The 26,105-nt window shown below is 43.3% G+C and overlaps 2 protein-coding genes across 2 annotated transcripts; both read right to left on the bottom strand.

The window, feature by feature from the left end:
* Positions 1–3,089: 3,089 nt before the first annotated feature.
* LOC144541735 (odorant receptor 131-2-like) lies at positions 3,090–4,043 on the bottom strand. The gene has a single exon (XM_078286469.1). It carries the CDS (start codon positions 4,041–4,043, stop codon positions 3,090–3,092), a length of 954 nt encoding a protein of 317 aa, XP_078142595.1.
* Positions 4,044–18,373: 14,330 nt separating this feature from the next.
* Positions 18,374–19,327, bottom strand: LOC139919996 (odorant receptor 131-2-like). The gene has a single exon (XM_071909927.2). It carries the CDS (start codon positions 19,325–19,327, stop codon positions 18,374–18,376), a length of 954 nt encoding a protein of 317 aa, XP_071766028.2.
* Positions 19,328–26,105: the final 6,778 nt, after the last annotated feature.

Genomic DNA, 26,105 nt, shown 5'->3' on the forward strand with positions numbered 1-26,105 from the left:
TCCTTTCCTTTCATATGCTTCTCTATGAGGAAGAAATAATTGTTCCCATAAATGCAGTACTTGTGGATATATTTTTGTGGTAAGGTGGAGAGAAGTTAAAAAGTGTGACACCGCAAGTTCAGATTCTCCATATGTTCAATCGGCAGCACATTGGCCGAGGCCATGCCCCTGTCTGGGGGAAAGAAGATGATCGTCCATATTGAAGAGTATTGTCCATACGCGGGTATGTCCATATGCAAGTTTAACTGAGACCAAACCACATTGTTTAAACAGACTGAAAAACAGGCCAAAAAGTTGCTGTGTTGTGGATTGTACCTCCAACAAGTGTAACAATCACGATCTCAGGTTCTCTTTACTGCTAGCTCACCATCTAGCTACTGAGTGTGTGGCTGCTTGGACAGTGGAGTCTCTCAGAGAAGTTAGCAGTTTAGGTAAACAGGACTGCCATCAAAACCAAAATAATGGAGCATTTACTTTTACTAACCTGGTGATCAGGATATGTAATGTCTAGTCACTGAGTTTGGTCATTGGTCCACTTTGAGGGAGGAAGACTGAGAGAGCATAAACACATAACAATTAACCTTCATTCCTCCAGATATCAGGAAAGCCCAAGTTCAGGCAGGGGCACACAATAATCTAATAAGACATGTCTTTCCTAATTGACTTAATTTTGTGAACAAATACTATATAAAGCAGACAAACTCCTCCTCGATGAAAACATGAAAAAACACATTGACACCAATACAGTCTTCCACTTTCTATGGCCCAAGTAGAGGCGGAGTTGTATGTGCTGGTCTGATCTACAGTGAAAGGGCATCCAGGTGAATTAAACTCAACTTTTGAATGTATCTGTCATGCTCTGCAGGAGGTAAAATGTGTTGCCACCGCAGGACATATTTTGGATTATGGCTCAATCTATTTACTAGTTTAGGAGTGGAAAGTTCTTGTGTAGCTATCTGCCTAGCCAAGTGTAATGGTGAGAGTGGCCTGTTTTGAAATGTCACAAATGTACATGCTTGAAACATTCCTTGTAGCCTATGGCCAGACCTCAGCTTCGGTTGAACATGACTGAGAGTTTCCACCGGCAGCATAGGTGATACATGAGGATGGGTCTGATGGTTTGGTCTCTGAGGCCATAGATGAGAGCACTTAGACACCTGGGGAGGATGAAAACAAACACAAAGAGAACAATCTGGATGCGCACAAATACTATTCTCTTTAATATTCTCACGATAGCTAAAGTTTTGAGTTGAAATGATTCACAGAATGAAATATAGAGCTCATAACATCTAGCTGTTTACAAATAGCTCTTTACAACTACAAAATGCATCAAGGTTTGTAAACTATATCGCACAAACACATTTTGCTTTTCGACTTTCTGGACTGGAGTAGCACACACATTTGTGCATTTGTATCACAAGTTTGCAGATCAGGTCTTCCTAACTATTGGTTGCCTGTAATGTTGGTGATCTGGGAATTGAAGCTTTATTTGCTGTTTCACTAATTTTAAGTAAAAATGTAAAATGTGAGGACCATATATAATCAGATATGGGCAGTATTTCTGTTACTTGTATTTGAAATACGTATTTCAATTACTTTTGAGTATTTTGTCATTTGTATTTGACAGGGCTGAAAAAAATCAAATGTAATTTGTAACAAGATACTTTAGAGTGGAGTAATTTTGTATTTTCAAAATACTCAAAATACTTTCTCCATGATTCATAAAACCAAAAAATATTCATGTTAACACCAGAAATATTTGAAAAGTTCGTTTTTCTTAAAGGCAACTAAATAGGCTACTAATTGAAGTGGTTGGGTCTCAACTGCCATGTCTTTGAATTGGACAGAGAGCAAGTTTCTACATAATGTACAAGACACTATTTTCACTATTGTTTTTTTTTTTTGTTTTTTTACAGTTTTGCTTAGATACAGTACCTTGTTATACAGAGGACACAGATGTGCTGTGGCTTCTGAGTATTCTCTCTACAGTGTGATTCGTGCGTATCCTTTTTACCCCCAGGTTTTATACTGTGCATGTTTGATTGTTAAATGACAGAAGATTAATTAAAAAATGAAGCAGGCAGTTGGCAAAAAGCTCTGTTGAAGCATTTAATCCAAGTATTCGAACACAGCTTCTTGTTATTTCTAGTGATTTCTTCATTTCAAGTCAAAGAAGAAAGGTTGAACAGTAAAGTGAAATCTGTCTGGCATTTTGGGGATATACTGTGTGAAAATGGTGTGAGTGTTCTCGTGTGCACGCGTGGATATGTGTGCAAGTGTGTTTATGCCTGGGTAAAATATGTACATACACAGTACAGGCATATGCATATACAGTAGCATTCTACTTCCTGTTCTTCCTTCCTGTATGGTTCAAACTCTCACCAGAGCCTTGTGTACATTATACAAATCTGAATGTTCTGCCATTTTGTACAAATTCTGAATGCCCAATGCTACAAATGTATTTTCCTGTATTTTGAAAATACAAAATACATGTATTTTATCTTGATACATTTTCTGGCTCCAGTATTTTGTATTTTATTTTGATACATTTATTTGAGGGGTATTTTGTATTTTGTAACAAGATGCATTTTGATGTATCTTTGCCCATCTCTGTATATAATGCAGGAATGTACAATAGCACATTTACAATAGTAAGCCGTATTATCATTCGTCATTTTCATTCGTCATAGTCATTTTATTGACTCAATTTAATAGAAATGCACTAGCCCATTTGCTCTGCCTCCACATTCCCTGAAATTGAAACAAATGAAGTTTTCTTCCACATTGATGTATCCATCAAGAGACAGCTACTCTTACAATATTATAGATAGCATTAAATTAAAACAAATTTCCATACTCTTCAAGTAGCTAACTTATGTCCTTGGTTGACAAAATTAAAGCACTTCTATAGGCTGCATTTCAGAAATAATGACTACAGATGAGTTTATCAGTGTTTTGGAAATTGATTTTTCATTCAGTCAATAAAACTGTATGTGCTTGCTTATTAAAGCGTGCCTGATAATTGCATGGGTTTTGAAATGTCACATATGCACATGCTTGAAACATTCCATGTAGCCTATGGCCAGACCTCAGCTTCGGTGGAACATGACTGAGAGTTTCAGTCGGCAACACAGGTGATACATGAGGATGGGTCTGATGGTTTGGTCTCTGAGGCCATAGATGAGAGCACTTAGACACCTGGGGAGGATGAAAACAAACACAAAGAGAACAATCTGGATGCGCACAAATACTATTCTCTTTACTGTTCTCACGATAGCTAAGAGGAGTAAGGAGTGCATGGTTGAGGAGAGACTCAGGCCCAGCTGTATCAGATGCAGCAGCACTGTGTTACGAGCCTTGCTGGCTGAGGCTTTGTCTGTGGAGGCAGACCGGGCTGCTACGGTCACACCAATATAGGAGCAAATGATTGCCACAGCAGCTGATAGAAAGACAAAACAGGTATAGCCTCTGTCGTAATGATCAGACATTGGCACAAGAAACATGGCTACTCTGGAGCAAAGGTCAGTCATCTGCAGACTCTCCAGGTCTTCAAAGGGGAAAGTTAACATCATAAGAACTCGAATGAGGATGTTAAGACAACTGAAGGCCCACACTACAGCGATGGACACGCCTGTGCTTCTGATGGTGATGATGACAGCGTGCCTCAGTGGGTAGCACACAGCTACATATCTCTCCAGTGACATCACCACCAGGGTGAGAGGGGAGATTTCAGTTGTGAGATTGGTGAGCATTATGAGAGTACCACACACAGGAAATGTCAGTGTTATTCTACAAGCAGCCAGTATGTAAAGTAACTGGCTCAGTGCCAGCTGAAGGGTGTCTGCGAAAAGAAGATTATACAGCAGAATGTAACGGGAGGTTTCACGAAACACCCGCTTACTCCTCAGGGTGTACAGCATGACCCCATTAATGTAGAGGAAAGAGCAGCATGACAACGTAGTCAGAGTGGAAAACAACGCTCTCTCCAGTGACCCTTGATACTGCACTCCAACAGTGATGTTGGTCTGAGATTGATTTGACATGTTGGAGAAGCAGAAAAGACACAAAAAAATATTAAAGTATTGATGTAATTGGAGCACAAAACACAAAGAATCCTCTCCAGTGTGTATTTCCAAAACAGTCAAGATCCATCATCTTTCGAAGGGTGACAGCTATTGAGTTTGCATGCAGAATACAAAATCATCCATCGATTTTCCCAGTGCAGACAGTTAGCAGGTTCGAGGCCACGCTCATGTCCACAAGGGCAGAGCTGGTCTGGAGGGTTTGCCTGCCCTCCCATCCTGTATATGAGCTTTGTCTTCACGCCTACTTCATGTGACACCATCATGTGTCAGCATGATCACCACATTAGAAATGGGTGATGTAATGTCTCTACTACCATCTCTCCAATTTAAACGTTTATGATGTTATCAGTTCTTCCCTGGTGGGCGTGGGAATGGAACAGCAACTTCCCAAGTTTGAGGAACTTTTAAGAATGTGGTATCTTTTTTTCTTTACTCATAGATCTTTGGGAGTTTCACAGTTAGACTATACCTGGGCTGTCACATCACTTCCTGCTGCTTGTGAAGGTGTCTGTTTGACAGCTCTGCTGTGCCCGCTGATTTTAGGCTAGCTTCTCTACCTTTCATTGGACTTTCTATTTTCCTAGGGGTGTAACACTTCACAGATTTCAACCAATGCACTGATCTAAATGTTTGGGGTATGGGCACATCAATTCAAACAGCTTGTATCGGTCAAAAGTTGAGAGCAAATCACAAATTAATACGGGCGTTTTTGTATCGGTATATGATGCGTATCTCAGAAAATATTATTGTAGCAGTTTACTGAATTAATTTCGTTTCTCTCTCTCCCTTTCTTGGCTTGTTTGTCCCTGCCTGCTGCCTGTCAGTCTGTGGGGAGGGAGGCGGCTCCTCCCGTCCCTCACTCAAGCAGAGAGAAACTTTTTACCTCATTGTTGTTGAACACACAATGCGAAATATCAGAGAATGTCAAACGACAGAGAAAAACAAATATATGATGCACCACCAAACGTCTATAAACCCCAAGTGTGCCCACTTTGGATTTTATAAGCTGCAATTGCTTTGTTAAACTTAATGCAGACATATAATTTAGTAGATGTGTGGCGGATATTTCACCCTACAGTGAGGGATTACACCTTTTATTCAGACATCAAACTTATTCAATGATAGATTATTTTTTGTAGATCAAGATTTAACTCAAAATATGCTGGAATGTACAATACATCCAATATTAGTTGCTGATCATAGCCCAATCCAAATCGTTTTCAGTTTACCATCACCATCCATTAGATCCAAATAATGGAGAGTCAATAACTCTCAAAAATCAGAGAACAAATATCAGAATATATAAAGAATTTCATAGCCTTAAACAGGGATTCTGTGTCTAATTTCGCAGCCGTTTGTGAAGCTTTAAAATGCTCCCTTAGAGGGGAAATTATTAAAATTGCTTGTCATCACAAGAAAAAACAAAATAAAGAACTTGAAGTATTATCCAATGAAATTCATACAAACCAAAGAACTCTTTCTAGGCATTTTGAAGATGAACAATGGAATAAATTACGCTTATTGAAAATTAGATATGATTATATAATTAGGGGAAGAGTTCAATATGAGTTAAATAAAGCAAGGATAATCTTTTATGAAGGTAGGGAAAAATCAGGGAAGCTTCTGGCAGCAAGATTAAAACAGCAAATGATGCAAAACAATATAACTGGTATCCAAACAGAGAACAAATTAATGACAGACCCTAAGGAGATCAACTCCACCTTTGCTTCTTTCTATGGGAATCTTTATAGTTCCGATAATACATCCACTACATTGCAATTAGAAGATTTTTTAGTAGACACTAAATTACCAGCTATCTCAGATCGGGAAAAGGCTGAATTAGATAAACTAATAACAGTGAGTTAAATAAAGTGCCATTCTTTCCTTTTCTAAAAACAAACCTCCAGGTCCAGATGGCTATAGTGCCGAATTTTACCAATGTTTTGCCCAGTTATTGCCCCAATATTGTTGGAAACATATCAGACATAATTTGTTAGTGGGTCTTTCTCTCCCCAATTTAATCAATCACAAATGACATTAATTCATAAAAAAGACAAAGACCCTCTTTTATGCAGTAATTATCAACCAATTTCCTTAGCCAACCTTGATAATAAAATTATTGCCAAAGTCTTAGCATCACGGCTAGCACAAGTCCTTAATAAGGTGATCCACATAGACCAGACAGGTTTTATGAAAAAACATAATTCATCTGACAATATCAGGAAATTATTTAACATTATGAAATGGGCAATGAAAATCAACCCATCTGCAGCTACTGTATATGTACATTAGATGCCGAAAAGGCATTCGATAGGGTCGAATGGCACTATCTATTTAACATACTCAATGAATATGGTATTGGCAATGGATACGCATGTTATACTGTCATCCCCAAGCAACTGTCAAAACGAATGGTTTGGTTCCCAAGCCCTTTACACTTCATCGTGGAACAAGGATGCCCTCTTTCTCCTTTATTATTCAACTTAGCAATAGAACCCTTAGCCCAGAAAATAAGATCAACAACTAAAATAAAGGGTGTGACAATTGGAGATTATGCATATAAATTATCGCTCTACGCAGATGATATTATTCTTTATTTAACAGATGTTGCATCATCCCTTGCTTGTTTGAGTAGTACTTTAACATCTTTTAGCACATTCTCAGGATAAGGTAAATTGGACCAAGTCAGAGCTTATGCCTTTAAATGATTCCTGTAACATCCAGTGTTTAAAGAATACTAAAATAAAATGGAAGCAAACAGAAGTTACTTATTTAGGATTAAAAATAACACCAAATTCCATTCAAACTAGAGATATCAATCTCAAAAAAATTATGAATAAAGTAAACAGTGACCTCACAAGATGATCATGCCTACCAATCTCACTATGGGGACGAATAAATGCTATTAAGATGACCATTCTGCCAAAAATATATATATTATATATTCCTAAGAATTGGTTTGACCATCTTCATAAAACAATAACCAAATTTATCTGGAGTGGAAAAAAGGCGAGGTGTTCCTATGCTAGACTATCAAGCTCAACACTGAAGGGTGGTCTTAATCAACCAAACTTTTATCATTATTTTCTAGCCTTTGGGTGTTTACAAGCTCAGAATTTTTTTAATCAAGCAACACCTGAGAAAGATTGGATTCAAACAGAAAATACTGTAATGGAAAGCTCGAAAATGGGGCCAAACGGTTTATATTTCACTTGAACAAGCGCAAAGGAAGTTGCTAATAATCCAATTGAAACATTGTTTAAAATAATTAAAACAAGTCAGAAAATCGTATCTATTAGCCCGATTACATTAAGACGGCAACCATTATGGAACAACCCAAATATATCAATTAATAAGAAAATCCTGAATTGGACTAGCTGGAAAGCAAAATGTATTACAACAATTCAAGATCTTCTTAAAAATAACAAATTTGTATCCTTCTCAGAACTAGTTACAGAGAAGGGCCTGGCTAGATCTTCTAAACTAGGATGCAGTCGGGGGCCGGCAGCAAGGGTATATCCCCAAAATTCCTCAATCCTCGAAGGCCCCATTAAGGCAAATGTAATTAAATAGCCATTCAATAATCACACAATGAGACTCCAGGGTTAATCTTACCAATTATATTGGTTGTATGTCCCAACTATTTTTATTTCGCCAAATGATAAAAAAAATCCTTCTGTGCTAATCTAAAGTTAATTATATTATTATTACTCCTAAACACTCCAAAATGAATGGATATAATCCTCTAGGGATGGTCTCCCCAATAATAAAGGGTATGTACCTTAACAATTTTTTTAACACTCAATAATAAATTCAACTAGTTAAATATAGCCGCTAGCGGCGATGGCTGGGTTCATGCCAGTACAGCAGCCAGAGCTGAAACGTGGAAGTTTGCATTAAGATTACTGTCAGTTTGGTCATATTAGGCTGTTGAGCCATCAGGCCCCAAGCTATCAAGTTCTGATACTGAAGAATGTAATAGCAAGTTAAAAGGTGTCAATATCCAACTTCGTATTGGCTTTACTGTGTTTAGCTGTACACTCAAAATGCTGCTGTTGGGCAAAATCTACTTGGATCTGTAGGGAAATTGTTGCGCATGTTCCACATAAAGGTTGGAACATGATTGCCAAGTTTCATAGCGATTGGTGAAATTCTGTTTGAGTTCTAAGCCAAAATGTCATAGGCCACGCCCACTTTCACTAATGATGACCAAACTTCAGATTTTGACTAGGACATGGTCCTAGAGTATGTGTACCGAATTTCGTGCAATTTCACCTATTGGATTAGGAGATACAGTTTTCTGGCCTTTGTGGCGCCCCCTATTGGTCAATATTTGAATGGCTTTGCACACATGTTCATTCATTATATGTGAACATGTTGTCCAGGTTTCATGATGATTGGACCATCTATCACAAAGTTAACAATTTAGCTTATAGGCCATGCCTCCTTCACAAGAGTTAATATCTTCAAAACTACAGTAGATATCAACAATCTATGATCCACATTTAAAGAGCGTAGGACCATAGATGCTACTGACCGATTTTGGTGGTAATTGGTCAAACGGTGTAGGAGAAGATGTTAAAAATGTGTTTTTCAAATTCAAAATATCTCAAAAATTTTCCAGGCGAACCTTGAGAGTCCTTATGGCAAATTTGTAGAGTACGGTCAGCTGGACATGTGTACCAAGTTTCATGTAAATCGGACAAACTGTGTGGGAGATACAGCCCTTTAAACTTTTTATTTTTGACTTTTAATTATAGCGCCACCATCAGGTCAATGGGGGTCATATTTCTTGTAGGTCTAATTGAAGCCATACTAGACCACGATGCAGTTTCATGGCTCTAGCATGTACCATCTCACGGGAAATTGAGCCCAAAGAGGAAAACGATAATAATAATAAAAAAATAACAGTACAAAAATGGATTGATTAATTTATTAATAATAATCACAGAAAGTGCAAACTTCATACAAATCTCCATAATTGCCTTAACAATTCTCTTGACAAATTTCAATACAATATAATGCACCATTAGTGAGATATGGGTCCAAATAGCATGGAGATGAAAAGGAAGGAAAAGGAAAGAGCCAGTTTCTTCAGAAACCCCTTCAATCACGCCAGACAGCTTCTTGAGGACAAAAAGAGCGGGAAGCTGGAGGTCACCAAGGAGGAGCTGGAGCAGCACATCAGAGGCCAGTACAGCGACCCTGCACGGAGCATCCTGTTAGGACCACCAGGGTACGTGCCTCGCCCTCCACCATCTACTTCCCAGTTCAACACCACACTCCAAAGGCATCAGCCAGTTCAGGAGCATCATGCTGCTGAATGTGGAAGGCAAGATCTTGCCAGATCATCCCAATGGATGACCAGCTACCTCATTGAGAATGGTTACATCGATACCAGCTGCCAGAAAGCGGGAGTCCCAGGCCTCCCAGGGTGTGTGGAGCACTTTTCAATTTTATGGGAACAGATCCAGAGAGCCAGTCGTATAGCTCAATCTCGCTAACGTCTATGGGTCAGTCCCACACCAACTCATTGAGTTTGCCATGGAGTTCTTCCATATGCCGGACTGCGCCCTTGTGTCATGCTAGTTTAAAGACCTGCAGATGTACTTCCCTCCAAAACTTCACAACTGGGTGGCAACAGCTGGAGGTCGGTATTGCCATGGGATGCTCCATCTCTCCCAGCCTGTTTGTGGCAGCGTTCAAGATCATCTTCATCAGCGCAAGACAGATGGTAGGAGGAGTCAAGCTACCATCAGGGCAGAGGCTACCCCCACTGAGAGGCTACTTGGACGACGTCACAAGCATCCTGCAGACAGCAGCATGCACATCCAGGCTGCTGAAAAGGCTCATGAACTGGTGTCCTGGGCAAGGATGAAGATTAAGACTGCCAAGTCATGAAGCCTGTCCCTCAGAAAAGGGGTCAGAAACGACAACATCACCTTTTCTGCAGGTGGGGAGAAAATTCCACTGCTGGCAGAGTAGCCCATCCAAAGTCTGGGGAGGCAGTACACTGCTGAGCTTTCTGATAAGCAGACAGGGAGATCTGTCCAGAAACAGCTCTCAGATGGCCTGGCGAGGATCGACCAAAGCCAGCTCCCAGGGTTGGGGAACAAGCAATTTACTCGGAGGCCAGCTGTAGGGACTGGCAGGGAGATGTCCCTGCCACTGCTCCGCCACCAGGAGATGTACCGGGACAAGGAGGATTGATGGTCCCTCGCCAATGACCCTGTGTAATGGATAGAAAAAAATGGTTTATATGAAAGATTTGAATTTCTATGCTAAATGCTGCATGGGAAATACTACAATACTGCAAAGTAGTAAGGTTTTCACAAGGCTGCTATTTTACTTTTGTACAGGTTTGATTATTTTACTTTAGCAGATTATAATGGTGTTTTATATTAATATTGTATTGAGGTTCAGTTTAATCCGTCTGTTACCTGCTAGTCATGTCTAATCAAAGAAATGTGCGATTGATTGCATTGGCCTTGCAGAGTTGCGCCTGAGGGGGGTGCTCGTTGCTGCTTTCCTCAATACACCTTTGGTCTTGAGGAAGAGGCATCATGTGTCAGCAATTTCTTTACATTATTCTTCCCCTCTTTCAGGTTAAACCGTTATAAGATGTCTCCAAGTTACTGTTACATGCTCATGGTGTTTTAAGGTATATTTTAAGTTATGAAAGTAAACGGAAAATGTTTTGAATTTGTTTTAAACAAAGGTAAAAAGATCACTAGCTTGCTGTGTTGCATGCCAGGCTAACTAGAGGACGCAGAGAGCATGCTTGGCCATTGTCTGTGTAGAGAGTCGCCATTTCACACATATCTGTGTTTGGTACATAAATATATAAATAGAATAAGTTAATTTAAAAAGCCATAAAGGTTTATTAGGATGGAAGATTGGTTTAAGAAGTTGGTTAAAACATGTAAAGTGTAGCACCGTAATGTGCTCACAATTGCCCCGGATGTGAGAGGACGCTGGCGCTGTTTGTTTGCCGCTTCTCCATCTGAGATCTGAGATTAGATTAGTTTTGCGTTTTAGCTAGCTTTATTTTCTGACTTTTTATCCTGCCATAGATTCAACCGTTTTGTACCTTTTTTATCACGTTGTGTCTGGACACATTCTCCACCCGATCGCTACTTTGACGGATTTCGTGGTTACATACCTGCATGCACCAGCCTGCTGCACCAGCCTGCTACACCAGCTAATGTAGCAGCTACACCAGCTCCCGCTCCAGGCAAAGTGTTTGGACTCTGCTGCCTCACCTGCCCCATCCGAGCACAGCCCGATTGCTCCGTCTCGACTCTCCCGTGGGTCCCGACTCTGGACTGCATAACCTCCGTCTCACTGGTTGCCACTTTGCTGCCACCGCTGCTGCTGTTGCTGCTGCTGCTGTCGGAGACTCTCTCGACAGCTTGCACTTCTGGATCTTCCCATCTCTGCCCAGTGCTATCACTGCTACCGAGAGCTCTATCCCGGCCAGCCCTCAGCTGCCCCGGGGCAGTTAGCCCTTGCTGGCTGGGACCGCTGTCTCTCCAGTCAGCTGCTAGCAGCCTCTTCAGCTGTCCCTGCTACGGTTAGCCCGCCCTGGCTGGGACCTTAGCTACCCTCCTCAGCACACGCTCCCCAGCCTCATACCGGCACTTCTGGATCCTTCCGTCCCTGCTCAGTGCTGTCTACTACTGAGAGTTCTTTCCCGGACAGCCTCTCAGCTGTCCCGGTGCGGTTAGCCCTTGTTGGCTGGGACCGCCGTCTCTCAGTTGGCCAGCAGCTGGGCAGCTAGCATCATGCTAATCATCCTCCCCGGCTTCACGATGCTGAAATATTCCACCTCGCAACTTTTCAAATTCAACAACCACATCACTCCACCTCTATGCATCTCAGCCATCAAAAACCTTGGGCTGTTACGCCGACCTAGCTACATCCATAGAGGCTCCCGGCGAAAGTTTGTTTACTCGGGGTCGGAGCATGCCATCCCGTCCATGTGGTCCAGCGGGCGCACTGCCGCAGCTCCACTACGTCACCACAACGAACCACACGTGCACTCTGCCTGCCTACGAACATTGGTCAAAGCAAACCAGCCCACTCAGAAACAATCACATCTCAAATTTGCACTTTTCAACACCCGATCCCTAAATAACAAGGGCCTCATCCTCAGTGAATTTATTATGGACTACAAACTTGACTTTCTCTGCCTCACTGAAACCTGCCAAAAACCCCTGGAATACTTCTCTCTAAACCAGACTGCACCCGTTGGATACACCTACATGGAAAAACCATGCCAGGACGGGCGTGGTGGCGGAATAGCGACACTGCATCGACAAACCATCAACACTACTGCAATATCCATTACCACCCCCTCCTCATTTGAACACCTTGCTTTTAAACTGTCTGGTCCTAAACCTCTGGTCACTACTGTCATTTATCGCCCCCCCAAGCCAAACCCTGCATTTCCTTCTGACTTGTCTGAATTCCTAACTCAGCTCTGTGCCATTTCACCATCTGTTCTGCTACTAGGTGACTTCAACATCCATGTCGACTCTACCAACTGCAAAACCACAATGGAACTCCTGGACATTCTACACTATTTCAATATTACCCAACACATAGATTTCCCCACCCACAGGAAAGGACACACACTGGACCTGGTCTGCACCTCCGGCATCACCATCAGCAACCTAACCAGCACTGACCTCACCATCTCCGACCATCTGGCTATCACCCTGGACATAGACATCCCCACCCCTCTTGTCAAACAGAAACGCTCCATAACATTCCGGAACCCCTCCTCTCTCTCCTCCATCCTGGCCGACATCATCTCCGACTCTGCCCTCACGCCGAACATCTCCCCCATCGACCTGGTCAATACCTACAATGACGCACTCTCCTCCTGTCTTGATGAAATTGCCCCCATAAAAACCAAACCCGTCTCCTTCACACACTCCGCCCCCTGGTACACCGATCAACTTCACCATCTCAAAGCCAAAGGCCGTCAACTGGAACGACTTGCCAAAAGAACCGGTCTCACTGTCCACTTGGATGCCTACAAACTCCACCAACAACAATATAAAGATGCCCTCAACAGTGCACGCTCCTCTCACTACTCCTCCATCATCCAATCTGGCTGCAACAACCCCAAACTGCTTTTCTCCACCATCAACAAACTCCTCAACACCATCTCTAGCTCCTTCACCACCAGCAAATGCAATTCATTTCTATCATTCTTCCAAACTAAAATTGACACAATACACAACCAGCTGGCTGCCTCCTCCTTCACCACCCTCTCTGGCCTTCAACCCAACCCCCCACTACTTCCAAGCCACTCATTTACATCCTTCAGTGAAATCACTGAAACCGACCTATCCTCCATAGTCACTAGCATGAAGTCCTCAACCTGTGCCCTCGACCCTATCCCCTCCTTTCTAGTCTGCCTCCCCTCACTCTCCCCACTCATCACCAATATAATTAACTCCTCCTTGTCCACTGGCCTCATCCCCCCCCCCTCAAGCTTGCTGCTGTCACCCCCATACTGAAAAAACCTGGTCTTGACCCTGACATCCTGAACAACTACCGGCCCATCTCCAACCTCCCCTTTCTGTCCAAAATCCATGAGCGAGTTGTCGCTGCTCAAATCAAATCCCACCTCGACTCCAATAACCTCTACAAACCTTTCCAATCCGGCTTCCGCTCCAAACACAGCACTGAAACCGCCCTACTGAAAATCACCAACGACATACTTCTCTCTGCTGACTCTGGCTTCCTCACCATCCTCATCCTCCTTGACCTCAGCGCCGCCTTTGATACCATCAACCATTCCATCCGCCTCTCACGCCTTCAACACTCCCTCGGCATAACCGGCACCGCCCTCTCCTGGCTTACCTCATATCTCTCTGACAGACATCAATACATCTCCATAAACAACTGCAAATCCTCCACTGCCCCAGTCACCCACGGTGTCCCCCAGGGTTCAGTGCTTGGTCCCCTCCTCTTCATCCTGTACATCCTTCCTCTTGGACAGATCCTCCGCCGACATGGCCTCCGTTTCCACTGCTACGCCGATGACACTCAACTTTACCTCTCCTCCAAAACCATCACCTCAACCACCCACTCCACCCTCAACACCTGCCTTGCAGACATTAAATCATGGATGCAACGGAACTTTCACAAACTCAACTGCAATAAATCCGAAATCCTCATCATCGGCCCAAACTCCCTCACCCGCTCCGCCCAGACCTTCTCACTCAACATCGATGGCTCCATCGTCACCCCCTCCACCCAGGTCCGCAACCTTGGAATCATCCTTGACCCCACCCTCTCATTTCTACCTCATGTCAACCAGGTCACAAAAATTGCCTTCTTCCACCTCAGGAACATTGCCCGCCTTCGGCCCTCCCTGTCCTCTGCCGCTGCTGAAACATTCATCCATGCCCTCATAACTTCCAGACTCGATTACTGCAATAGCATCCTCTACGGCTTACCTAACAAAACCCTTAATAAACTTCAATACGTCCAGAACTCCGCTGCCCGCCTGCTCACCTCCACCTGCCGCCGCGATCACATCACCCCTGTCCTTCACAACCTCCACTGGCTCCCGGTTAAACACAGGATTGCCTTTAAAATACTACTCACCACCTACAAAGCCATACACAACCTGGCCCCTCCATACCTCTCCGACCTCATCCCCCGCCACACCCCTACCCGATGCCTCAGGTCCGCGGACGCAACCACCCTAAAGACCACCAGGACCAATTTCCGGACCTGGGGTGACAGGGCCTTTTCAGCTGCTGCACCCTCCCTCTGGAACGCCGTCCCCATCCACATCCGACAACAAACCTTCAAACAGGCCCTCAAAACCCACCTCTTCAAGCTTGCTTTCACCTGTTAACCTCCTCTCCCTTCCCTCATCTCATGATTCCTCTAGTTTTTAACTACCTACTTTTATTCTTGTCTTTTATTTTTTATTATAATAGATGTACCTATTAAATGATTTTACCCTGTATGTGAAGCGTCTTTGAGTACCTAGAACCTAAAGTAAAAGTGAAAATTTACCCCATATTGGCGAATGACATAGCTTAAAGGTAACATATATAAAGAGAAAAGGAGAGGCCCAAGAATGCTTCCCTGAGGAATTCCGAAATCAACGCTAAAGTTCTCAGAGAAATCATCATTTAACAATACAGCAAAATGTCTGCCACATAAGTATGAATGAAACCAATTGATTGCACTGCCAGATAAACCAACCCACTTTTCAAGACGATAAATCAAGATTTTATGATCAATCGTGTCGAAGGCGGCACTAAAGTCTAACAGAATGAGGATTGCTACATTACCTGCAGCAGCGCTTAGTCTAAGGTCGTTAACTATTTTAACCAGCGCGGTCTCAGTACTGTGGTTCGCTCTGAAACCAGACTGGAATCGTTCCATGATCTTGTTTTCCTTGAGGTATTCATTCACTTGATTATAGACCACTTTCTCAAGCACTTTGCCTAGAAAGGGTATGTTGGAGATGGGGCGGTAATTATTAAGGACACTGCTATCCAGTTTTGGCTTCTATAGTAAAGGTTTAACGACTGCAGATTTAAACGCATTTGGAAAAACACCAGATAATAAGGAGGAGTTTAAAATGTGAAGAGTGTGGGAAGAAAGACTAGCAAAACTATCCTTGAAGAGTCGAGTGGGAATGGGGTCAAGTAAACAAGTAGATGATTTCATTCCCATCACTACTTTATGAAGCGTAGCTCCAGCTATTGGAGTAAAGTTATTCAGTGTAGCAGAGGGGGGGTTGGGTGGAAGGTCCAGTACCAGGTCCCCGCTCATGTTCTTAATGCTGGATCTTATGACGGAAATTGTATTCTTAAAAAATAAGGCAAAGTCTTCACAGGATAAATTGTTGACCAGACTGGAATTTTGAAATGGATGGAGCAAGCTATTAATTGTGGAAAACAATATTCTGGGATTATCTGAGGTTATTTTCAATGATTATATTGGAGAAGTAAGTCTGTCTCTCTTTTCGAATAGCTTGGTTGTACATTCTAATGTTTTCTCTGAGGATCTCTAGGTGAACAGTTAGTTTAGATTTTCTCCATCTACATTCTGCCTTTCTATACTCTTTTTTTAAGGTTTCGGGTAAAATCGTGTTTCCATGGTGCCGGTCTCTTACAGTGTGCTTTTCTAGCTTTCAGGGGTCAACACTGTCAATAGATATTCTGAGGTTTTCATAAAATATATCCACAACTTTGTGGAGGGAGCAGCCAGTAGCAGGGGGAGGCACAGAGCTCATCAGGGCAGAAAATGCATCAGCATCTAAATGCCGTTTTGTTACCAATCGCTCAGTGGGGGTCAGACTGGCAGTGCAAATGTCAGCAAGAAAAAATACACGAGTGATCAGAGAAAGGGACATCAAGGATGGATGAAATGACAATATCAATGCCTTTAGAAAGAACCAGATCAAGTGAGTGGCCTCTAATGTTCTGTTAGTGCACTTACATGTTGAATTAAATCAAGCCTCTATACAAGGCTTATGAACTCTATTGCTTTTTTGTCTGATTCATCATCTGTATGAAGGCTAAAATCTCCGGATAGTAGAATTCGGTCATACTTAATTAGAATAAGCGATAAGATACGCTGCAGGACGGAGCACCTCAGGCGTTCCTTTGTGCCGGCGGCCACTGGACTGTTCAACAACATCAGCGACCCCTGTGCCAGCCAGCCATGACCCCTGAACCCCCCCCCCCCACACACACACACATACACACACACCCTGCACAATGACTTTGACCTGGACCCTAGCCTTATTTTATGAGAGAATTTTCCTATTGATAATTGTATATTATATGTTCACCAGAAAGGAATAATTTCTGTTTATTTTATAAGGTAATGTGAAAGAGTTAATACTGTAATTGAAATGTTGGTGCCCTAACCCTAACCCTCAACTGTATGACTCTGACAAATGCCATATAGAATACACGTTTGGTCTTGAGGAAGAGGCATCGTGTGTCAGCAATTTCTTTACATTATTCTTCCCCTCTTTCGTAATACCTGCAGCTGACCAAAGGGCACCGTTGGGAGGTGTGGCTGATATGCCCAGCAGGTGATAACACCCACCTGTATTTCACATTGAAATGTCACCCATTTTAATCGTTCACATATGTGATTTCTGTGGCCAAGAACAGTTCAGTCAGTGTTTGTGAACTAAGATAGAAATCAGAGAGAACCCTTTATCCCTTTAACTTGTGATGTCACTGGGATGTAAAATCAGACAAATGGGGGGCTGACTTTGTGGATCCATAAGATGCTATGTTGAGTTGTGTATGAAGTTCATATTCTATTCTATGCTAACAGGTATGAACCAGAATTTAAACCTCATTTGGGTTTAAGAACTCAAAGAAAAGTCAACAAAGTCAGAGCCCCATTCACTGTCCATGGAGCAGAGCCAGATTTTACATCCCAGTGACGTCACAAATTCAAGGGTCAGTTCTTCATTTTCTAGCTTTAGGAAAGAGTTTTGCATGTTCACAAGTATTGACTGAACTGTCCTGGGGCACAGGAATAACATTTGTGAATTCAAAAGCAAATAGCTGTTTACAACTACAAAATGCATCAACGCACAAACACATTTTACTTTCAAACTTTATGGATTGGATTTGTATTATAGGTTTGCAGATCAGGTCTTCCTAACTATTGGTTGCCTGTAATGTTGGTGATCTGGGAATTGAAGCTTATTCTACTGTTGCACTAATTTTAAGTAAAAATGTAATATGTGAGGACCATATATAATGCAGGAATGTACAATAGTATACAAAACAATACAATAGTAAGCCGCATTCTTATTTTATTGATATCTATATATATGTATGATCATGCATATCATTAAGTGCAGCAAACCTAGCTTGAATTTAATTGAAAGGCACTAGCCCATTTGCTCTGCCTCCACATTCCCTGAAATTGAAATTGAAGTTTTCTTCCAAATTGATGTATCCATCAAGTGAGGAGAACTACTCTTACGAAATTATACATAGCATGAAATTAAAACAAATTTCCATACTCTTCAAATGAGTAGCTAACTTATGTCCTCGGTGGACAAAATTAAAACAGTTTTATAGGCTGGTTATAGTCTGGATTTCAGGAATATTGACTACAGATGAGTTTATCAGTGTTTTGGAAATGTATTTCTCATTCAGTCAGTAAAATTGGATGTGCTTGCTTATTAAGGCCTGCCTGATAATTGCATGGGTTTTGAAATGTCACATATGCACATGCTTGAAACATTCCATGTAGCCTATGGCCAGACCTCAGCTTCGGTGGAACATGACTGAGAGTTTCAGTCGGCAACATAGGTGATACATGAGGATGGGTCTGATGGTTTGGTCTCTGAGGCCATAGATGAGAGCACTTAGACACCTGGGGAGGATGAAAACAAACACAAAGAGAACAATCTGGATGCGCACAAATACTATTCTCTTTACTGTTCTCACGATAGCTAAGAGGAGTAAGGAGTACATGGTTGAGGAGAGACTCAGGCCCAGCTGTATCAGATGCAGCAGCACTGTGTTACGAGCCTTGCTGGCTGAGGCTTTGTCTGTGGAGGCAGACCGGGCTGCTACGGTCACACCAATATAGGAGCAAATGATTGCCACAGCAGCTGATAGAAAGACAAAACAAGTATAGCCTCTGTCGTAATGATCAGACATTGGCACAAGAAACATGGCTACTCTGGAGCAAAGGTCAGTCATCTGCAGACTCTCCAGGTCTTCAAAGGGGAAAGTTAACATTATAAGAACGTGAATGAGGATGTTAAGACAACTGAAGGCCCACACCACAGCGATGGACACGCCTGTGCTTCTGATGGTGATGATGGCAGCGTGCCTCAGTGGGTAGCACACAGCTACATATCTCTCCAGTGACATCACCACCAGGGTGAGAGGGGAGATTTCAGTTGTGAGATCGGTGAGCATAGTGAGAATACCACACACAGGAAATGTCAGTGTTATTCTACAAGCAGTCAGTATGTAAAGTAACTGGCTCAGTGCCAGCTGAAGGGTGTCTGCGAAAAGGAGATTATACAGCAGAATGTAACGGGAGGTTTCACGAAACACCCGCTTACTCCTCAGGGTGTACAGCATGACCCCATTAATGTAGAGGAAAGAGCAGCATGGCAACGTAGTCAGAATGGAAAACAACGCTCTCTCCAGTGACCCTTGATACTGCACTCCAACAGTGATGTTGGTCTGAGATTGATTTGACATGTTGGAGAAGCAGAAAAGACACAAAAAAATATTGAACTATTGATGTAATTGGAGCACAAAACACAAAGAATCCTCTCCAGTGTGTATTTCCAAAACAGTCAAGATCCATCATCTTTCGAAGGGTGACAGCTATTGAGTTTGCATGCAGAATACAAAATCATCCATCGATTTTCCCAGTGCAGACAGTTAGCAGGTTCGAGGCCACGCTCATGTCCACAAGGGCAGAGCTGGTCTGGAGGGTTTGCCTGCCCTCCCATCCTGTATATGAGCTTTGTCTTCACGCCTACTTCATGTGACACCATCATGTGTCAGCATGATCACCACATTAGAAATGGGTGATGTAATGTCTCTACTACCATCTCTCCAATTTAAACGTTTATGATGTTATCAGTTCTTCCCTGGTGGGCGTGGGAATGGAACAGCAACTTCCCAACTTTGAGGAACTTTTAAGAATGTGGTATCTTTTTTTCTTTACTCATAGATCTTTGGGAGTTTCACAGTTAAACTATACCTGGGCTCAAGGGTGTAACTTTGGTTTGAGAAGTGGGGAGGACACAATAAAACGGGGAGTCTGGGGGTACTCCCCCAGAAAACAATTTGCGATTTGAATCCCATTTCCTGCATTTCTACATACATTTACGGACTACGGTAACCAATACAAAATCCGGGAAATAATTAAGTTGGTCATCATGCTAAATTCTGCCAGAATAGTACTAAATATGCATAAGAAAAACTGTCTTACTTTCTGTATTGCTTAACCCACAACTTTAGTGAACTTCACATGTTGAGTTATTCAATTATGGATAGATATATATTTTGAAGAATAGGACTGACAGATCTATGGTACATTATTGTGGCACTATCGATAGATAATGTGTCATTTGCAACTTCAATCACAACAAACATATACAAAATGTATCAAAGAATATGAAACTTTTTTTAGAAGTTTTTTTAGAAGTCACACACTGTCAGTACTATACTATACTGCTCAGAAAGTCGCTAGAAGTTGCCAGATGATGTCATACGATAATTTGCATATCAATATATAATGCTGCACTTGTTATGAACACCACGGCGTGGCCCGTTTTAATATAAGTGCTGACTCCGGACATGTCCCCCCCGTCCCCAGTGGAAATTACGCCCCAGCTTACATGAATAGGATCGTTGATCATGCGTCGAGATACAGATCGACGCACCCCTATTTTTTACGCATTTTATCACATTGGTGTTTTATGCATCTTATCTGTCTTCACATGCTTCTACTACTGTACCCTCTGAAGACGAAGTGCGATTGAAAGCCTTATGCATATCTCTAATGTAATTACAAAATGGCATCCTTCAGAGGCTACTTGTGGGAAACCCGTTGGAAAGGAGACAACACATACAGCTGTTGTACACCTGGCAACCCCTCAGTTTTGGATGAAGATATGGAGTGAGGATTGATGAGAATGGTCTGGAATATCTCTTTAATTATTGCTGGATTCTGGAATGTCTCTTTAACTTTTGCAGCAACAGAAGATCAGCAAGCCATGCAAAAGATGACAGTATTGGAACCAAGCACAGAGTATAGATAAGAGGCAGTGGAACAGCAGCAACAGGTTTATTGAAACCACAGGAAGCACAGGAACAGGTGGGGAAGCAGAATAACTAAACACCTATCTACTTACCTACCTAGCTAAACTAACTATACTAGGATATAGGAAATAAATAAAACCTGAAACTTACCTATCACGAACTGCCATAAAGATTGACAGTGAATAAACAAAAGACAACCTGACTAGAGCACTATACAACCTGAACTTGAACTTGTGATGATGCGGAGCTGAGAACTAGGACGCAGACAGTGGCTATGTGAGACCAAGACTTGGCAGGACTGGCATGACAGAGAGGAGATTATAATATGTAATATGTCCGTGTGTACTAGAAAAGAGCAGAATACTTCACATGGGTAATTGAAGTCTCATACGTGGAGGAAGACTGGAGGTGGTTATCGGCTATTGCCTTTACCAGCTAGGAGTTCCAAGTAGTTGGGTTGGACTCGACAAGGCAGCGTAGTGTGGTCTCCAACCTGACGAGAGGCTGGCGGAGGCGCCAACAAGGGAACAGAAAGCCCTCCAAAAATGGGACATGAACTGGGGAAGCCGTGGAGACGAAACACATGCTGCAGTAGGAAAGCTGCAGTCTCACGGGGGGAGGGAAGCTTAGGCAGGGCGATGAAGTGAGTCGCCTTGGAGAAGCGATCTACCACCAACAGTTTTTCCCTCAGATGGGGACAGGCCAGTGATGAAGTCAACCAAGAGGTGAGACCAGGGACGGTGGGGTGTCGGCAATAGGCAGAGCAGACCAGCGGGACGTTGGTTTGGGGATTTGTGGTAGACATCCTGGGCCATGGAAGACCACCAGAACCGCCGCTTGACCAAAAGCAGCATCCTCTGTACCCCCAGATGACCCACTAACCGGGAGGAATGACCCCATGTGAGCACACGGGAGTGCACAGGTGCCGGCACATAAAGATGATTGGGAGACCTCGGCCTCCACTCCCCAAGTCATGGGGGTGATAATGCAGGACGAAAGCAGGATGGGCTCAGGTTCCACTTTCTCCTCTAAGATGTCAAAATCGCATGACATTATTACTGCCAGGTCATTAGGAGAGGTTGAAGTTAAACCTGGTGAAGAAGAGAACCATCCGTGCTTGGCGGGAGTTGAGATATTTGGCCTCCCAGATGTATGAGGGGTTTTTGTGGTCCATCCATACCACAAAAGGATCTTCATGCCCCTCCAACCAGCAATGCCATGCCTCCAATGCCTCCTTCAGTGCCTCCTTGTGACAAGAGAGCCAGGGAAGACCTAGGACCAAAGGGAGCACTGGTGAGTCGACGAGGTAAAAGGCGAGCTCTTCCCTGTGGTCCCCTCCAGGACCAGCCAAAGAAGGTGCCTGACAGTGCCTAGGGGCCGCCCATCCAGTGCCGTGGCGCACATTGCCTCCTCCTATTCCACAAGCTTGAGCCAATAAAACGTCCAGCAGGTTCCCCAGAGCCCAGTACATGTGAACCCCAAGACAAGACAGCTGACAACATCACTTGAGTGGGAGAAGTTGCTGGAAACAGAAGTTCCCCATCTACTGACGGGTCTCCTCTTTTACTGGACGCTTGAGACAGGAGGCTTGGAAGTGCTCAGGAGACCCACAATACAAACAACAGCCATTTCTCCTCCTTCAGTCCCGCTCTCCCTGGGAGAGACGCATCCCTCCAATCTGCATGGGCTCCTTGTCAGAGGTGGCAGGGGAGGTGGTATGGATGGGGACGCCGACACTGATAGGAGGCTGTTGGCAACTGCGGGCGTGACGACCTCTCCCTCAGTCACTCCCGCAGACATGCTTGACTTAATGTGAAGAATGGGAACCCCTCTCCACCCCTGTCTGCCAATCCAAGGGCACCAATCCCGAAGTCTACACAACACTGAAGAGACGTGTCAGCCACAACAGCCCATCAATATCCAGAGCCTTCAGCATTTCAGGATTCATTTTATCCACTCCCACCAAGGTGGTTTCTGACCTCTGCCAAGGACATGGGCTCTGACCGCCCCAAATCTTCCAGCTCTGCCTCCTGTTCGGAGGGAGTTCCTCAAACTGCTCCTTCCTCTGACCTTCCTTTTTCCACCAGCCCTCAGAGTGTTGGGAGGAATAGAGCTTGGCCTGCTAGGTGTTTGGTCACCCTCAGGTATCAGGCTTCCAGGTTAGTCTCAGTGCAGGCATTGGGACCCTTGTTTGCAGTGAATTGTTTGTGAAACACTGTTGTACGTTTAGCTTACCCTGAATGGATTATTTCTCAAGTGTGACCTTTAGCAACTTTACTGTGTGTGTTTGGTTTTGGAGTTTGCTGTGGAGATTATATATCCCCCTAGAAGACCTTTAAAGCCTCACTGCCCTGAAGGCCAAGTTATACTACACTATACTTGAAGTGCCACTGTGGCTACGCCGCAGGTGTCTACGGCAGTGCAAGTATTTATAGTTCTGTGTTGGTGATTTGGTTTGTGAAGACCACCAAAACGCTAGATGGCAGTGGCGTGCTTTGTTCGTACAGAAGTAATAACAGAAGAAGAAGAAGTAGTGTTTACATTCTCTGAAACTCATTCTGGATATTTCTCACCACAAATTCACTGACATTGGTAGTCTTTATAATCGGAGATGACGTGTCGTACAAATGAACATATCTGAATTTCCTCAGCTCGTCTCTCGGCAGTCATTGTCTATGGAGTATAGCCAGATTTCACATCCTAGTGACATCACAAATTAAAGGGCCAGTTCTCCAGTTTCTAGCTTTAGTTAAGAGTTTTGCACGTTCACAAGTATTGACTGAACTGTCCTGGGGCACAAAAATAACATTTGTGAATTCTCAAAAGGGATGGAATTCTCCTTTAAATAAGCATGTGTGGCAGTGATGTAAATAGGTTTTCAATGTAGTGAGTCCCCGGGACCCACAGGTGGTAATTTGAGTGGGTCCTAGGGAAATTGAGTGGGACCCCAATAAAATCTGTGTTTTTTGACAAATCGTAGTGTTTTCTGTTTTCAGTCCCTGCTTCATTGTCTAGTTTTTGTATTTCTATGTGTATTATGTTCCCTGTCTAGTTCTACGTGCCATGTTCTCTGTTTGCCCCAGCTGTTTCTGATTTGTAATCATCTCCCCATGTGTATATTAGTCTTTTTCCCCAGTCAGTCTTTGTCGGATCATTATTTCCTGTTACGTGTCAGTTAAGTGCTCCCGTCTCTGTTTACCTGTTGTTTCCTGTACCCATTATATTAAACACCCAGTCTTGGGGTTTGATCACTACCTGCCTTGCTGTCCTGCATTTGGGTCCACACCACACCTCACCGTGACACTTCATGAGCTCACCTTGTCTCACGTCCTCAGTAACAGATGAGGGACCTGCCGCTCCTCCACTCTCGGTGGCTGTTTCTGAAACTGAGGGCCATGTGTTTAATGATGTTAAGCTTTGCTAGGTTGTGTTGTGTTTCTTCTCTTACACTAACAGCAATAAAATGATGAGTTGAACCACGAGATACAGTTTAGGGTCTTTACTGTTCAAGTACAAATTCAATCACACAGGTATCCCTACGCTGACGTATCACTTAACCTATTAAAGGTATACTGACCATTCTATCACTTAACAAAAGTAGTGCCAAATGCCTATTCTAAATACTGAAATAATGTATTCTTTTTCCAAATACATAACAATTCCTCCCTTCCAGCTTTGATGTACTCTGAGCCAACATTAAACAAAACAATAAAACATTTCAGGGAATATACATTTCCGATGACCATAAATTAAACCCAAATAAGGCACCATTATGAAATGTCAAGTATAAACCAAAACAACATTTTTTATTTTTTTTTTTACAATCAACAATCAGTTCAACAATCTCTATACAAGTTAACTATAAATCAAGTCTCTGAGGTGGTGTACGATTTCGCTCAGGGTAACGTCGTACTGAGGATTCAGAGTCAGTTACACTATGCAGAGTGGAGTTCGCAGTTGCTGGAATTTGGGTGTCACCATTAACAGCAGCACAATCTGGTGTCATGAGGGGGGTGTCCTCTGAGTTCTGGGAAGTATCTGAGCCCTCTTGTTGCGCTGTGACTTCTCCAGCTGAAGCATCCAGAAGTTGGTCCACGTGCCTGTGCCAGACCATGTTGGGCCCCACACTAACTCAAACTCCTTCCCATGAACAGCATCGCAGGTGTCTGTCCTGTTGTAGCATGTACAGTGTTTCTGTAGGCCAGAAGGAAGTTTGCTACCTTCTGTTGCAGTGGCATGTCCTCCTTCCTACTTGCTTTCATGGACTGTTTGAATGTTTGAACAAGACGTTCCGCTAGTCCATTCGTAGCAGGGTGGTGAGGAGCTGACGTGATGTGCTTTATTCCATTGCTCTTGAGAAAACATTGAAACTCCTCCCCTGTGAACTGACTACCGTTGTCACTCACCAGTTGCAGAGGTAAGCCCGTGCGAGCGAACAGCATTCACAAGAGGTTCACAGTCTTAGTAGAAGTTGCCTTCTTTATCATGAAGATTTCAGGCCACTTTGAATGAGCGTCGACCACGACAAGAAACATGTGATCCAAAAATGGACCAGCATAATCGACATGTATGCATTGCCAGGGGGCGGCAGGCCACTCCCATGTGTGGATAGGTGCTGTCTGGGGTTGGCGCTGGGTCTGTTGACAACCTGTGCATGTCCTAGCAAGGTTTTCAATTTGGCCATCTATGCCAGGCCACCACACATAACTTCTGGAGAGGCTTTTCATTTTGACTACACCAAGGTGCCCTTCATGCAATGAGGTAAGCACTCTCGAACGTAGCTTTGGAGGTACAAGAACACGTGCACCCCACATAATGCAACCTTGGCACACAGATAGTTGGTCTCGTTGGGTGGAGTACTCCGGGAGCTGGGTGTCTCCGTGTGCTGGCCATCCATTCACTGTCAAGTCATAAACTTTAGCTAGGACAGGGTCTCTCCTTGTCTCTTTTTGCACCTGAGCACTGGTGACAGGAAGAGGCGCTATCTGTGACATGTGGAGCACTACAGCAGGATCTATAGCTTTTTCAGTCTTTGCTTGTGGAAGGCGAGATAGCCCATCAGCATTTCCATGTAGCTTAGTACCTTTATATTCGATGGTGTATGTATGTGCTCCTAAGAACAAAGCCCATCTTTGTAAGCGTGCAGCTGCCATGGCTGGAACACCTTTTTGGGGGCTGAAGATGGATACTAGGAGCTGGTGAT

Source organism: Centroberyx gerrardi, chromosome 11 (assembly GCF_048128805.1).
Source record: "Centroberyx gerrardi isolate f3 chromosome 11, fCenGer3.hap1.cur.20231027, whole genome shotgun sequence".
Lineage (NCBI taxonomy): Eukaryota > Metazoa > Chordata > Actinopteri > Beryciformes > Berycidae > Centroberyx > Centroberyx gerrardi.